The sequence below is a fragment of the Ictalurus punctatus genome, chromosome 28, assembly GCF_001660625.3.
Source record: "Ictalurus punctatus breed USDA103 chromosome 28, Coco_2.0, whole genome shotgun sequence".
Classification (NCBI taxonomy): Eukaryota; Metazoa; Chordata; class Actinopteri; order Siluriformes; family Ictaluridae; genus Ictalurus; species Ictalurus punctatus.
In genome coordinates this window covers 2,901,256-2,915,145 of record NC_030443.2, presented here as the reverse complement: position 1 = coordinate 2,915,145, position 13,890 = coordinate 2,901,256, and the positions used below count along the sequence as shown (strand labels likewise).

The 13,890-nt window shown below is 36.4% G+C and overlaps 1 protein-coding gene across 30 annotated transcripts in view; it reads right to left on the bottom strand.

The window, feature by feature from the left end:
• LOC108261615 (uncharacterized) overlaps nucleotides 1-13,890 on the bottom strand; it is a 110,186-nt gene that overhangs the window by 75,709 nt on the left and 20,587 nt on the right. For 12 of the 30 annotated variants that reach the window (XM_053676891.1, XM_053676899.1, XM_053676897.1 and 9 more), the window contains exons 3-21: nucleotides 10,874-12,634; nucleotides 8,727-8,966; nucleotides 8,278-8,471; nucleotides 8,109-8,142; nucleotides 7,799-7,869; nucleotides 7,626-7,659; nucleotides 6,895-7,134; nucleotides 6,116-6,306; nucleotides 5,619-5,661; nucleotides 3,898-4,074; nucleotides 2,934-3,127; nucleotides 2,765-2,798; nucleotides 2,379-2,464; nucleotides 2,195-2,228; nucleotides 1,745-1,984; nucleotides 1,302-1,492; nucleotides 1,131-1,166; nucleotides 220-262; nucleotides 12-56 (exon numbers count right to left, since the gene is read on the bottom strand). In XM_053676891.1, the coding sequence (XP_053532866.1) occupies nucleotides 12-56; nucleotides 220-262; nucleotides 1,131-1,166; nucleotides 1,302-1,492; nucleotides 1,745-1,984; nucleotides 2,195-2,228; nucleotides 2,379-2,464; nucleotides 2,765-2,798; nucleotides 2,934-3,127; nucleotides 3,898-4,074; nucleotides 5,619-5,661; nucleotides 6,116-6,306; nucleotides 6,895-7,134; nucleotides 7,626-7,659; nucleotides 7,799-7,869; nucleotides 8,109-8,142; nucleotides 8,278-8,471; nucleotides 8,727-8,966; nucleotides 10,874-12,634 (3,888 nt within the window). The remainder of the gene's footprint in view (nucleotides 1-11; nucleotides 57-219; nucleotides 263-1,130; nucleotides 1,167-1,301; nucleotides 1,493-1,744; nucleotides 1,985-2,194; nucleotides 2,229-2,378; nucleotides 2,465-2,764; nucleotides 2,799-2,933; nucleotides 3,128-3,897; nucleotides 4,075-5,618; nucleotides 5,662-6,115; nucleotides 6,307-6,894; nucleotides 7,135-7,625; nucleotides 7,660-7,798; nucleotides 7,870-8,108; nucleotides 8,143-8,277; nucleotides 8,472-8,726; nucleotides 8,967-10,873; nucleotides 12,635-13,890) is intronic. The other 18 variants (XM_053676910.1, XM_053676909.1, XM_053676911.1 and 15 more) reach the window with 12 other exon arrangements.

The window sequence follows — 13,890 nt, the reverse complement described above, 5'->3', positions numbered from 1 at the left end:
AAGTCACATACTGTCAGGTTGGTTGAACCGATCCATCCAATTGGGGAACATTCTTCCTGAAAAAATCAACAATGATAGTCATATTAAAATGTTATGTATTTATGTTTGTCAGTAGTTTTCAGAAAATAAAGGATTCAGATGTTTTTCCCTGGCATAATGCTCCTGATTCTCAGATTAATAGAATATATCTTAAATGAATTAATATCTTGTCATACTCACTGGATCTGTCAGTGTTTTCATTCTTTTCAGGTTTTTTATCAACCTGCAAACACACACACACACAATCCACAGCTACAAAGGGTTGAACTCTGACCCTAATGTGCAGAACAATGAACAAACAGAAACACCAAGCAAACCACCAACAGCAGCAGAATTTCAAGGTGATTTCTACATATTTCTAAAATCAGTCTGTTTTTTAAAGTCACTGATGTAAATCTCTTTTTTGGGAGAATTCCACATAGCGAATGACCTCGGGAAGTTTCCAACAGAAATCCTTTTCCTGTGTTGAATGCTGTTTGTTACAGAGTCTTTAAGGTGATATGTTGATCATATTTAATAAGGTGTGGCCATGAATTAACATACAAGTTAAGTTTATAAATGAATCTATGAGGTTCTCATCTATCTATTCTCATTATTTCTCATTCATATATTTGTGACCATAAAATACTCGTGGCTACTATTGTATTTTAATGTAGGTGAACATAAGACAGCTCAGATGAATTGACCAAATATGACCACAGGAAAATAAGCATGGAGATGTCTGATAATATTACACTTCTTATAGCTATACTGGAGATACTAGTGTTGCATCTCCGGCGAATTCTCACATACAATAAACAGGATTCTGTTCCTGTTCACACCAAATAAGACCATGTGCTGAGTATGGCATTCCACAATATATTAAGTCATGAACACAAATTGTAATAATAATAATAATAATAATAATAATAATAATAATTATTATTATTATTATTATTATTATTATTATTATTATTATTATTATTATTCATGGCCAATAGATAGTTAATAATGGCCTGAAAGTACACATTTGTGCCCACACCTTACTAAAAAAAAAATTAACATCAACTTCGATGCTCCAGAGTGTTTTAAAAGGTTTCCAACTTACTTACATTAGACATAATTTCTTTCTTTGTCTTTGGAAATATCTGTTTATCAGAAGAAAAAAGAATAATAATTATATCAGTAAATACTAGAGGGTACCTCATCAAGTGCAACAGTGGAAGGAAAGCTGGGAGATGTTCTGAAAATTTGAGAAATTGAACTCGGAAAAGCAAACGTACCTGAGCAATCCACTCTGAAACGGAGTTAAAGCCCTCATTATTCCTTCTGCATTGCAGGAATCCCTGATCTTCATGGAACAGACAGTCGACTGTGATCGTATCGTCTCTCTTTACAGCTCTGCTGCTGTCTGGTACAACACACTCCGGATCAAACGTGTGATGAAGCACCACCAGAACTGCAGGTTTGTCACCTTTTCATGGAGACGTTTGAGAATGAGTTTAATGGATTCATCATTTCTGCATCATTAAACCAGTCACTGAACATTTACTTGAACTCAGAATTGATCCTTCACTAGCACAGAACCTTAAACACTGAGGTGTTACTAAATATTTAAAAAAAAAACAACATCTGGAAAATAGTCTACTGTTCAACAGAGCTATACTTGCTTGATCCCACATATATGTTCAATAACAGAACTTCATTGGAATAATAAGTGTTTTACCTGCTAGGGTATTAAGATTCTTCACTGCTGCTTCAATGTCAGTTCCAGCTCGTGAAACAATAGGGCAGAAAACCAGAATGAAATCACTCTCATCCACCTTCTGCACCTTCTGCAGACCTGGTATTACTTCCTGAAGTTTCCTCTCTATGCCCACTGCATGTCCAAATCTGTTTCCAGTTATTAGAGTGGAGTGTTTGAGAACAGGTTGCTCCAACATCTTTTTAGCTGTATGGTCTTGAGCTAATGAAAATGAGGTGCAGAGAAACACCAAATGATTGAACTTATAATGGAAGGAACACCTTTATGATGAATGAGGCCTTTTGTGTCCCACTGATATTACATTTATTAATATGTGGGTAAAGGGTAAAAAAAAATATTAAAGACAGATAAAGTGTCTTTCTCACCGGCCTGTGTGCATGTTTCAGGTAAGTAAATTAAAACACTACTTACTTGGATGTTTTCTTGGTGGCTCGTTCAAAATGCCCTGTAAAATATATTTAAAATATATAGATTTAAAAGCTCACCCTATTGAATTTTATTGTACTACAAACCAATTAATGTCTACTGCACTGGTAATCAAAATCAATCTACAGAGTCACCTTTAGAAAAAAAAGAAAAGAAACAAAAACCTCACATCATGTCCTAATGTGTTTTCAACCACCAGGGGGAAGTATTTTAGAAGAGCATGATTCGACATCTGGTTAACTGTATGGTCCTGATCTAAAGAAAAATAAAACACAGAGGGCAGAAAAACACCAAACGACCAGTCAACATAACATAATACAGTATAAGTGATTCCTGGGACTATTTTATCTGTATTGCATGATTCAGGCTAATTATTCAACATTAAAAAAAAAAAAAAAGCCACTAGTATTTCAAGAGGCTAATAACTCGAGTTGCAAGAGTTTTGTTTAGTTTTTTTTTTTTTTTTTAATAATTCATTAAATTAACCAATTAAATAATTAATTATGTGGTGGTATTACATTGTATATAAAAACTGGCTGTAATAATGTGACTTACTTGGACTTTTACTTGGTGTTCTTTCCGAAATGGCCTGTAGAATATATTATTAGAACATTTTCAGCTGTTTTTGAGAGTTAAAATGTAAAGATTACCCTATTTAATTTTGTTGCACAACATAAAAATCAGCAGAATTTTAGAAAGAAAAAGAAAGAAAGAAAATCCTCACCTCAGGATAACACCAGTTTATAACTTGGGACAGTGCTTTATCATTTTGAGAACATTGCAGTAATCCCTGATCTTCATGGAACAGACAGTCGACTGTGATCGTATCGTCTCTCTTTACAGCTCCGCTGAAGTCTGGTACAACACACTCCGGATCAAACGTGCGATGAATCACCACCAGAACTGCAGGTTTGTTACCTTTTCATGGAGATGTTTGAGAATGAGTTTAATGGATTCATCATTTCTGCATCATTAAACCAGTCACTGAACATTTATTTAAACTCACAACTTATCAGTCACTAGCACAAAACCTTAAGTACTAAGGTGCTGTTATTTAATTTGGATTAAAAAGAAAAACTGGAAAAATACAAGGTCCCAATCTCAGATTTTCACCTGGAATTGATCTGATTAGAGGATATGATGTAAGCTTTAGTGATTTTACGAAAGAGAAAGTGAAACTTGTTTCACATATTCTATACTTTCATTTTTGACAAATATACATTGTAAGAAAAAAAAAAAACCTTGGCAGTATTCAGAATGAAGAAAAAAGTTGTTATGCCTTATTTTCCTGCCTAATTTTTCTCTCTTATAATTTATGCATTTTCCTGGCACTAATGTAAGTAAGCTCCCTGCCTCAATATGTTCTCTGAAAAGTAAATAAATTGCATGAAATGGAATTAAATTACGAGATTTTTGAAATGTAAATAACTTACATTAAATATCAATTAAAATTTTTATTTAATAAGAATGTAAATAGATTGAATGTAAAAAAGAAAGAGTCCATCGAAAAGACATTGGATTCTTGCAAACATGCTGAAACCTTTAGTCTTTAAAACCCGTGTTCTACACATATAGCACAACTAAAAATAAAAACTCTGATTTACTCAAGAGCTGATATGTGGTGTTTAGTCCATAGAACTATACTTACTTGATCCCACACTGACTCATTGAAATACTGAGTGTTTTACCTCGTAGGGTATTAAGATTCTTCACTGCTTCTTCAATGTCAGTTCCAGCTCGTGAAACAACAGGACAGAAAACCAGAATGAAATCACTCTCCTCCACCTTCTGCACCTTCTGCAGACCTGGTATTACTTCCTGAAGTTTCCTCTCTATGCCCACATCATGTCCAAATGTGGTTTCAACTGTAAGAGGGAAGTGTTTTAGAACAGGGGTTCCCAAACCTTTCCAGGGCAAGGCCCCACAAATGGCGTTAACATTTGACCGAGGCCCCCCTTTTGCAAGATGTCTTTAAAACACATTAAAAATACAGACTTCTGAATATATCCCCTTTTTTATTATTAATAATTACATTATCAATACATCTTTACATTACATTACATTAGGAATTGATTGTGTGTGTGGTTGTCTGAGAGTGCGAATTTATTTTGAACTTATTGAACTTATAATGGAAGGAACACCTTTATGATGAATGAGGCCTTTTGTGTCCCGCTGATATTACATTTATTAATATGTGGGTAAAGGGTAAAATAAATATTAAAGACAGATTAAGTGTCTTTCTGATTAAATCATCCATCCATCTTCTATACCGCTTTATCCTTTTCAGGGTCGTGGGGAAACCTGGAGCCTATCCCAGGGAGCATTGGGAACAAGGCGGGGTACACCCTGGACAGGGTACAAGTACATCACAAGGCACAATCACATACACACTCACACACCCATTCGTACACTACAGACACTCTAGACACGCCAATCAGCCTACCAGGCATGTCTTTGGACTGGGGAGGAAACCGGAGTACCCGGAGGAAACCCCCGCAACACGGGGAGAACATGCAAACTCCGCACACACAGGGCCGCGGTGGGAATCGAATCCCCGACCCTGGAGGCATGAGGAGAACGTGCTAACCACTAAGCCACCACGCGCCCCCACATAGAAAATCACTTTTCCTTTAAATATAAACATTAAAATACTCCACAAATCGTATTAGTTTATTATTAATGTATCAATCTGTAGAACATCTGATTCCTGAAACACCCTTTTCCATCGCAGGTTATGAAGAAATGCACATTTTAGATCTACTGCATTCACTCAACCCTGTCACCCGAACACATTCACCCCTATGAAATATTTGGAATATTCAACAAGTCACATGTTCAACAGGAAGTTGTGTAATCTGAGTTTTCTTAAGAGTTTGGGAAAAAGAAAAATGCTGTCTCTGTCTTTTTTCTTTATTTCTAGTGAATGCTTGCAAATATGCTGAAACCTTCACAACAATCTTAAAGTAATAACCCCACCTGCACCCAAAATAAATAAATAAAATAAATAAATAATCTGCAGTACCTAGTCACGATTTCCCCTCGTGCTAGCACTGGAGCACACAGCGCGCTCCGAAGAGCAAGAAATAAAGCAACTGTCACGTCTAAAGCTTATGTTTAATTTGTTGTCATTTTGATCTTTTGGTTATTATTATATTTGTGTGATAACTATCATCCTGGGTTTTTATATTTACTCAGAGTATTATCAGGTAAGTAGTTTAAAAAGGTCACATACTGTCATGTTTCTATCTGAAAAAATCAACATTCATAATCATATTAAAATGTTATGTATTTATGTTTGTCAGTAGTTTTCAGAAAATAAAGGATTCAGATGTTTTTCCCTGGCATAATGCTCCTGATTCTCAGATTAATAGAACATATTTTAAATGAATTAATATCTTGTCATACTCACTGGATCTGTCAATGTTTTCATTCTTTTCAGTTTTTTTATCAACCTGCAAACACACACACGCACAATCCACAGCTACAAAGGGTTGAACTCTGAACCTAAGGTACAGAACAACGAACAAACAGAAACACCAAGCAAACCACCAACAGCAGCAGTATTTCAAGGTGATTTCTACATATTTCTAAAATCAGTCTGTTTTTTAAAGTCACTAAATGTAAATCTCTATTTTGGGAGAATTTTGGGAGAATTCCACATAGGGAGTGACCTCGGGAAGTTTCCAACAGAAATCCTTTTCCTGTGTTGAATGCTGTTTGTTACAGAGTCTTTAAGGTGATATGTTGATCATATTTAATAAGGTGTGGCCATGAATTAATGAATGAAAAAATAATAATCATTATATCAGTAAACACTAGAGGGTACTCAGTCAAGTGCAACAGTGGAAGGAAAGCTGGGAGATGTTCTGAAAATTTGAGAAATTGAACTCTGAAAAGCAAACGTACCTGAGCAATCCACTCTGAAACGGAGTTAAAGCCCTCATTATTCTTTCTGCATTGCAGTAATCCCTGATCTTCATGGAACAGACAGTCGACTGTGATCGTATCGTCTCTCTTTACAGCTCTGCTGAAGTCTGGTACAACACACTCCGGATCAAACGTGTGATGAAGCACCACCAGAACTGCAGGTTTGTCACCTTTTGAGAGAGACATTTGAGTTTAGTGGATTTAGCATTTCTGCATCATTGAATCATTCATTGTAAAATTTACTTGAACTAGCACAGGCTGTTAAGCACTGTTATGTCACTGTTTATTTTGGATCAGAACATCTGGAAAAATACAAGGTCCCAGTTCCAGATTTTCAGTTGGAATTAATTCAATTGCATGACGACCCTCTAAACTTTACCTATTCCATAAATAAGAAAGCAAAAGTTTTTCAAATGGTAACGTTAACTTTGGTCAAACATAAAAGGTAAATAAACTCTTAACAACACTCAGAATGAAGACAAATGAGGTTATGTTATATTTTCTCTTTAGCTTCTCTTTATTTTATAAGTTTATAATTGATGCCTGCTAAGGCCCCATCCTGCCCGAACAAATGGATTAATAACAAAGTTGATCAAACCTGTCATTCAAAACTTACGCCTTACATCACATACAACACATCAAAAAAATCACAAGTGCCAATAAACCTCACACAAGTGCCAATAAACCAGTTTAGGCTGCCGTTCAACAGAGCTATACATTCTTGAGTCTACATACATGTGTAATAATAAGTGTTTTACCTGCTAGGTTATTAAGCATATTCACTGCTGCTTCTATGTCAATTCCAGCTCGTGAAACAATAGGGCAGAAAACCAGAATGAAATCACTCTCCTCCACCTTCTGCACCTTCTGCAGACCTGGTATTACTTCCTGAAGTTTCCTCTCTATGCCCGCATCATGTCCTAATGTCTTTCTAGTTATTAGAGTGAAGTGTTTGAGAACAGGATCGTTCACCTTCTGGTTAGCTGTATGGTCTTGATCTAACGGAAATAAGTTGCAGAGTGCAGAGAAACACCAAATGATTGAACTTATAATGGGAGTAACACCTTTATGATGAATGATGCCTTTTGTGTCCCACTGATATTACATTTATAAATATGTGTGTAAAGGGGAAAAAAAATTAAAGACAGATAAAGTGTCTTTCTCACCGGCCTAGCGCCTTGCATGGCAGCTCTGCTACCATTGGTGTGTGTGTGTGTGTGTGTGTGTGTGTGTGTGTGTGTGTGTGTGTGTGTGTGTGTGTGTGTGTGTGTGAGAATGTGTGAATGAGAGACAGTGTAAAGCACTTTGGATAAACGTGCTATATAAGTGCAGACCAAATGTAAAAATAAATAAATAAAAACTTTACCACTAGTTTTCAACAAATCTAATTACTAAAGAGTTTCAAACTGAAAACCAAAACACTAAACTAACTAAATATGTGGTGGTGTTTCACTGTACATAATAAACTGGGTGTAAAAATGTGACTTACTTGGATGTTTTCTTGGTTCCGTGTTCAAAATGTCCTGTAAAATATATATTGTCAGTGAATTTTACTACGATCTTTCAGACGTTTTTCAACTGTTATTTTTAGATTTAAGTGTAAACATTGGTAATCAAAAGCAATCTACAGAGTCACCTTTTAAAAGAAAAGAAAATCCTCACCTCAGTATAACACCAGTTTACAACTTGGGACAGTGCTTTATCGTTTTCAGAACATTGCAGTAATCCCTGACCTTCATGGAACAGACAGTCGACTGTGATCGTATCGTCTCTCTTTACAGCTCTTGAACATTGAATTATTGAACATTTAAAAAAAAGCCACTAGTATTTTAAGAGGCTAATAACTCAAGAGTTGCAAGAGTTTTGTTTCTTCTTCTTTTTTTAAATAATTTGTTAAATTAACTAATTAATTAATTAATTGTGTGGTGGAATTACATTGTATATAAAAACTGGCTGTAATAATGTGACTTACTTGGACTTTTACTTGGTGTTCTTTCCGAAATGGCCTGTAGAATATATTATTAGAACATTTTCAGCTGTTTTTGAGAGTTAAAATCTAAAGATTACCCTATTTAATTATGTTGCACAACATGAAAATCAGCAGAATTTTAGAAAGAAAAAGAACGAAAGAAAATCCTCGCCTCAGTATAACACCAGTTTATAACTTGGGACAGTGCTTTTTCGTTTTGAGAACATTGCAGGAATCCCTGATCTTCATGGAACGGACAGTCGACTGTGATCGTATCGTCTCTCTTTACAGCTCTGCTGAAGTCTGGTACAACATACTCTGGATCAAGCGTGTGATGAAGCACCACCAGAACTGCAGGTTTGTTACCTTTTCATGGAGACGTTTGAGAATGAGTTTAATGGATTCATCATTTCTGCATCATTAAAAAAGTCACTGAACTTTTACTTGAACTCAGAATTGATCCTTCACTAGCACAGAACCTTAAACATTGAGGTGTTACTAAATATTTTATATATTTTTTTAAACATCTGGAAAATAGTCTACTGTTCAACAGAGCTATACTTGCTTGATTCCACAAATATGTTCAATAACAGAACTTTATTGGAATAATAAGTGTTTTACCTGCTAGGGTATTAAGATTCTTCACTGCTGCTTCAATGTCAGTTCCAGCTTCAGAAACAATAGTGCAGAAAACCAGAATGAAATCACTCTCCTCCACCTTCTGCACCTTCTGCAGACCTGGTATTACTTCCTGAAGTTTCCTCTCTATGCCCACTGCACGTCCTAATGTCTTTCCAGTTATTAGAGTGAAGTGTTTGAGAACAGGATCGTTCACCTTCTGGTTAGCTGTATGGTCTTGAGCTAATGGAAATAAGTTGCAGAGTGCAGAAAAACACCAAATGATTGAACTTATAATGGGAGTAACACCTTTATGATTCCACCGGCAAGTTGCCTTTTGTGTCCCACTGATATTACATTTTGAAACTGGAAAAATAATAACACTTTACCACTACGCTTCCATGAAGCGAATAACAACACTCTCATTAGACAGATTTTTTTTCAGCGGGATGTTTTATGAAGCTGAAAGACCAAACTGCATTTTCTATGCCTCCTCACCAACGAGCCACTGTAAAATTTAATGCACAAATAATCTGCAAATAAGACTAGATGGTGTAACTGAGCGTTTCCAAAGTGCAGAAGGTGTGACTGCAGTTATTTACCATGGGTGCTATTTGGAGGAAGAATGACTGATTTTAAACACAAACACTTTATATCACTTTAAATTACAGCACCCTATGTGCCTTTAAGTGTGTGCAATACTTTACTCAAAGATTATTATGTCACCAGCAGCATTGAAGCACCTCACCAAAACAACACTGGAATGATAGTAGCATTGAGACAGCTAAAAGTAGAAAGTATGCTTCACTTTTTACACGTACAGTACACCTGACACTAATTTCATCATCAGCAGAGTACGATCATACTATACACGCTCCGGCTGATTTTTCTAACATGCATTCACACATCATACTTCTCATGCAGTATTTAGTTGGAAAAGTGATCAAGGGCCATTGATTTTCAAGGTAGTTGAGAATAAATGGAAGAGACAGAAATGAGTGCAGGTTAGAAAGTACCTGCATTTGTATAATTCTAGCCTTAACGTGGATAAGGAATTTTATATGGGTGCTAATTGTTGATTGCCTGAGCACTGTTCTTCATGCTGATGTGAGTCTTCTTTGTTGTCGTCCTTCACACCAAAAGACCTGCTTTACTGCTCTGTACTGCCTCTTGTAGGCCAGGAGGGGTAGTGCAAGTTGTAGTAATGCGGATGAGTTGAGCGCCTGTGTACGCGTACATGTCAAATGGCATATACTTTGAAAGGCTATGCGTACGACTGTGGCATACGCTAGTGTACGTGTAAAAAAAACTAAGTATACCAAAAGCTTAAGCCTGCAGCTCAAGGTCCTAACTGCAGTACCTGCCAGACAATACTCAGAAAACAATATATCATGCCACATTCGTTATGGGGATGTTATAGGATTGGGACCGTTCTGTTATTTTTTGCAGCAGTTATTTTATGTTGTTAGTAGACATCAATGCTGCAGGGCAGGAATTATTGTGTACTGTATAAGGTTACACTCATTTGTGTTACTCTGTGTGATCATAGTGCACACTGATGTCGGTTTACTATGTCTGAGTGTGTGCAGTGATTCATTTATGTAAGAAAAACATTAATCTAGCAACCTGCTCAATAAAGAGCTAAAATGAGTTAAATATTGCAAAGGGCCTGTTTATAAACTCCTCACAACAACGTGGCTAGACTTAGCTATTTAGACACAAAAAAAAAAACCTTTAAGAAGTCCACCACTGTTTCCCAGGTGATTCACTGGTGTCCTACTCAAATGTGTCACTCGTATTCTCCATGTGAAGCCTCCAAATGGTAACGTGATTGCAATTTTCTCCTGATTAAGCCAATTTATTTCAAAGGTTTAAAACAGTTTAGGCCAGAATGAAGGGCAAAGTTAAACACACTAGCTTTTACCATATCTATATATGAATCAAATCCAAATGTTTCAACTGTTGCAAATTTATTTAAGAGAAGCGGTATGACGATCTCAGTTACAGTACTCGGGCACAGTAACACAATCCCAGTTTCAGTCTGACTACACTTCCACAACAATTCATCAAATCCAATACGATCTTTATTTTTTAAAGGTTTTTCCTTGGTAAATTTGGTAAATATTTATTATTAAAGCTTTAATACTTACCACCCACATGCTGTGTCGATTGACTTTTAGTTGACTTCAGGTCCTTCTGGCTTTTAGCCGCAGAGCGTGTAGTTGTGACAGTTACATCACTTTCAACCATGTAGTCAAGTTTTCCTACTGCTCCACATTTTATTTCATAATCAGTGCCTTGTTGAAGATCTTTCAGTGTAATTTTATCCTCATGGACAGACTGAGATTTCCAGTCATCCTCTTGTTTCATTTTGTACAGTAGCTTCCTCTCCAGTGTTGCAGCACATGTAGAGCTCAGCGTTACTGTTATGCTGTTATCTGTGACACCTTCGATGTTTGGACATGCTGGCTTTGATGGAGGAGCAAAAGGGATAGCATCACTGCATCCATTTTCATACACTAGAATGCAGGAACTTGGACAATCTGATGTTGGGGGCACACTTTGTACAATAAATATTGTGGATTTACTCTTATTTGAGGTGATCAAGTTCTTAAAAGTTTGAAAGTTATTCCTCATGCGCATGAGTTCTTCAGAGGTCCACATTTTTTCATGTAAATGTAGGTCAGGTGTATTTTCACTGGGATTTTTCATTGTTGAAGGGTTCAGGTAGTTCTTTTGTTTGCTCAAGAGATTATCTGAGTTCTGAAGACAGGTGAAAACAAAAGAAACCAAATTCTCCACATTCAAGTCTAGTACATATTCATCTATGTCATCATCCACTTTTGCTTCAAGGTTACTGAGCTGCTCTAGCAGTGTTTTTACTTGTTTGGATTTTTTTTCCTTCACATTTATCCACTGCTGAAGATCACAGGTATTAAAAGGAGATTTTTCATGGGCTTCTAGAAGTTCACTCAGGGCATTTATATCTGATTTACCTCCACGGATTTCTGGCAGGAGGGACCCTAGTTTTGTCATGAAATCTCGCTTGTACTCAAAAGAGAATTTCTGAAAATCCTGAACTTGCTTGTGAAATGTGCTGAAGGATTTTGCCACTGTATCTTGCAACAGGTCACCACATTTCATCTCCATGATATTTAAAGCCTCGATTACTGACTCCACAGCTCTAATGAGAACACGAGTGATGTTTCTTTGAAGTTTGGCTGCTCTTGAGTTCAGTTTGACCAGAGGAAAAAGCCACACTTTAACTGGAACTGCATGTTCTCCCTTCTGTCCAAGCATCTTTGGAAGATCAGTGTAAACCTTCACAGCATCTTCAAAGGTTGATGGATTCGAGGGCAACATGAAATCACCATAAAATGTACAACTAAATTTTTTCACTGTAGTCTTCTCATTTTCATTCATGTCTAACCCTACCTGTGCACCTACAGAACAAATATTCTTCAGTTTATCAAGGGCAATCTGTAGTTCTCCCTGTACATTCGTTTTATCCTCAGATAAATTCACCTCTCTATCAAACACAAAGTAGGCATCTGCTCCGTATAGCACTGCTGTAACCACGTGTGTTGCTACATCATGATCAAACACACTACAGTGATCCAATTTTCCTTGTGCCAAGTGATTCATAGTCAACTGCTCGAACCTGGTGTTAACTCTGTAGTGCAGCGTCAACCTCTCTTGTTGAAATGACTTTTTAGTGTCATTGAAATATCTGGCTGCACCATTTACTGTGACAGTTCCTCCCACAAGACTCAGTTTCAGTTCACCATCAACTTTTAGGAGCTTTGTTTTTTCCTCAATTGTGTCTGAAGTTGTAACTGTGAACTCGGTGCTACTTTGCGAAAAAACATCTTTGTTAAGCTGCAGCTGCTCTCGATCCCAAAGCGTGATTCCTGGAAAAGATCACGAATAATAATATTTATTAGAAGTATTCAATGAAGTAACTCGCTGCTTGAGTAGTCTTTTTACTAGATACTTTCTTACTTTTATTCAATTAATAATTTAAATGATAACTTTTAATTGTACAACCCCAAAAAGTTGGAACTCTGTATAAAATGTAAATAAAAACAGAATGCAGTGATTTGTAAATCTCATAAACCGAGAATGAAGTATTGATTCTGTTCATTCTTGCATATAAAGTAATATCATTGGTTCAAACCCTGAGTCAGCTGTCACTTAGGGCCACCGAATGTTCAGAAATGGCCTAGCGGACAGATACGGGTTGCCATATTGGGCTTTTTTTTTTTTTTACTTCATGGTAGGCAAGTTCTTGTTATCTAGCAAATAATCTGAATCAAATCTAATACATTTCGGCAAAATAGCAATGTGTCATTGCAGAAATTGCAGCCTATGATGTACAGAATTATTTATATTCTAAGATATATTGTGAAGCTGTTGGAGAGGGAAAGGGGGATTATGGCATGGGCAATGTCCGTACTTCAGCAATACGTTTGAAATACTTGTTCTCCATGAAAAAGCTAATAAAAACAAAGAAGCACCCCCCCCCCACCCCCCCACCCCCCCCTTTGAGAGAGGTAGTTCGGCTGGAAACTTTGCTGAAAATTGCTAACCCTGTTTACTGATAATGCCTTGAACAATATCAAAAGTTACATCAAAGCAGCTAGTCTGTACGCAGGATGACTCTCAGCTGCCTATTACAGGGCTACTCTAAAAATTCACTAGATAGTAGCCTAGAAGTCAAATCTCAACGTTCATTCGAGGCTATGTTATTACTAATGTTGTCCTGCCCAACCAAAATCTATGCTCATGAGCCACTGCTGTTGAAGATGTAATGGCATCCAAAATATAACCTATTATCATCTCACATTTTCAGTTTCTGTTACTTCTTTGGAAGTTATGCCCTTTATTATAAAAACATAACAGAATCACTTATTGTATCCTGTGCTTTATATTACAAAATGAAACATATTACATATGAAACAACATTTTACAATTAAAAATAGCTCCAAAGCAGCACACACACACACACACACACACACACACACACACACACACACATATATATATATATATATATATATATATATATATATATATAATGATGTGTCACATTATCCTTTTCTCATAGCGGCCATATTTATGAGAATAACGTATTACCACTGGTGGACAATTTTTAAAAGCACCCCAG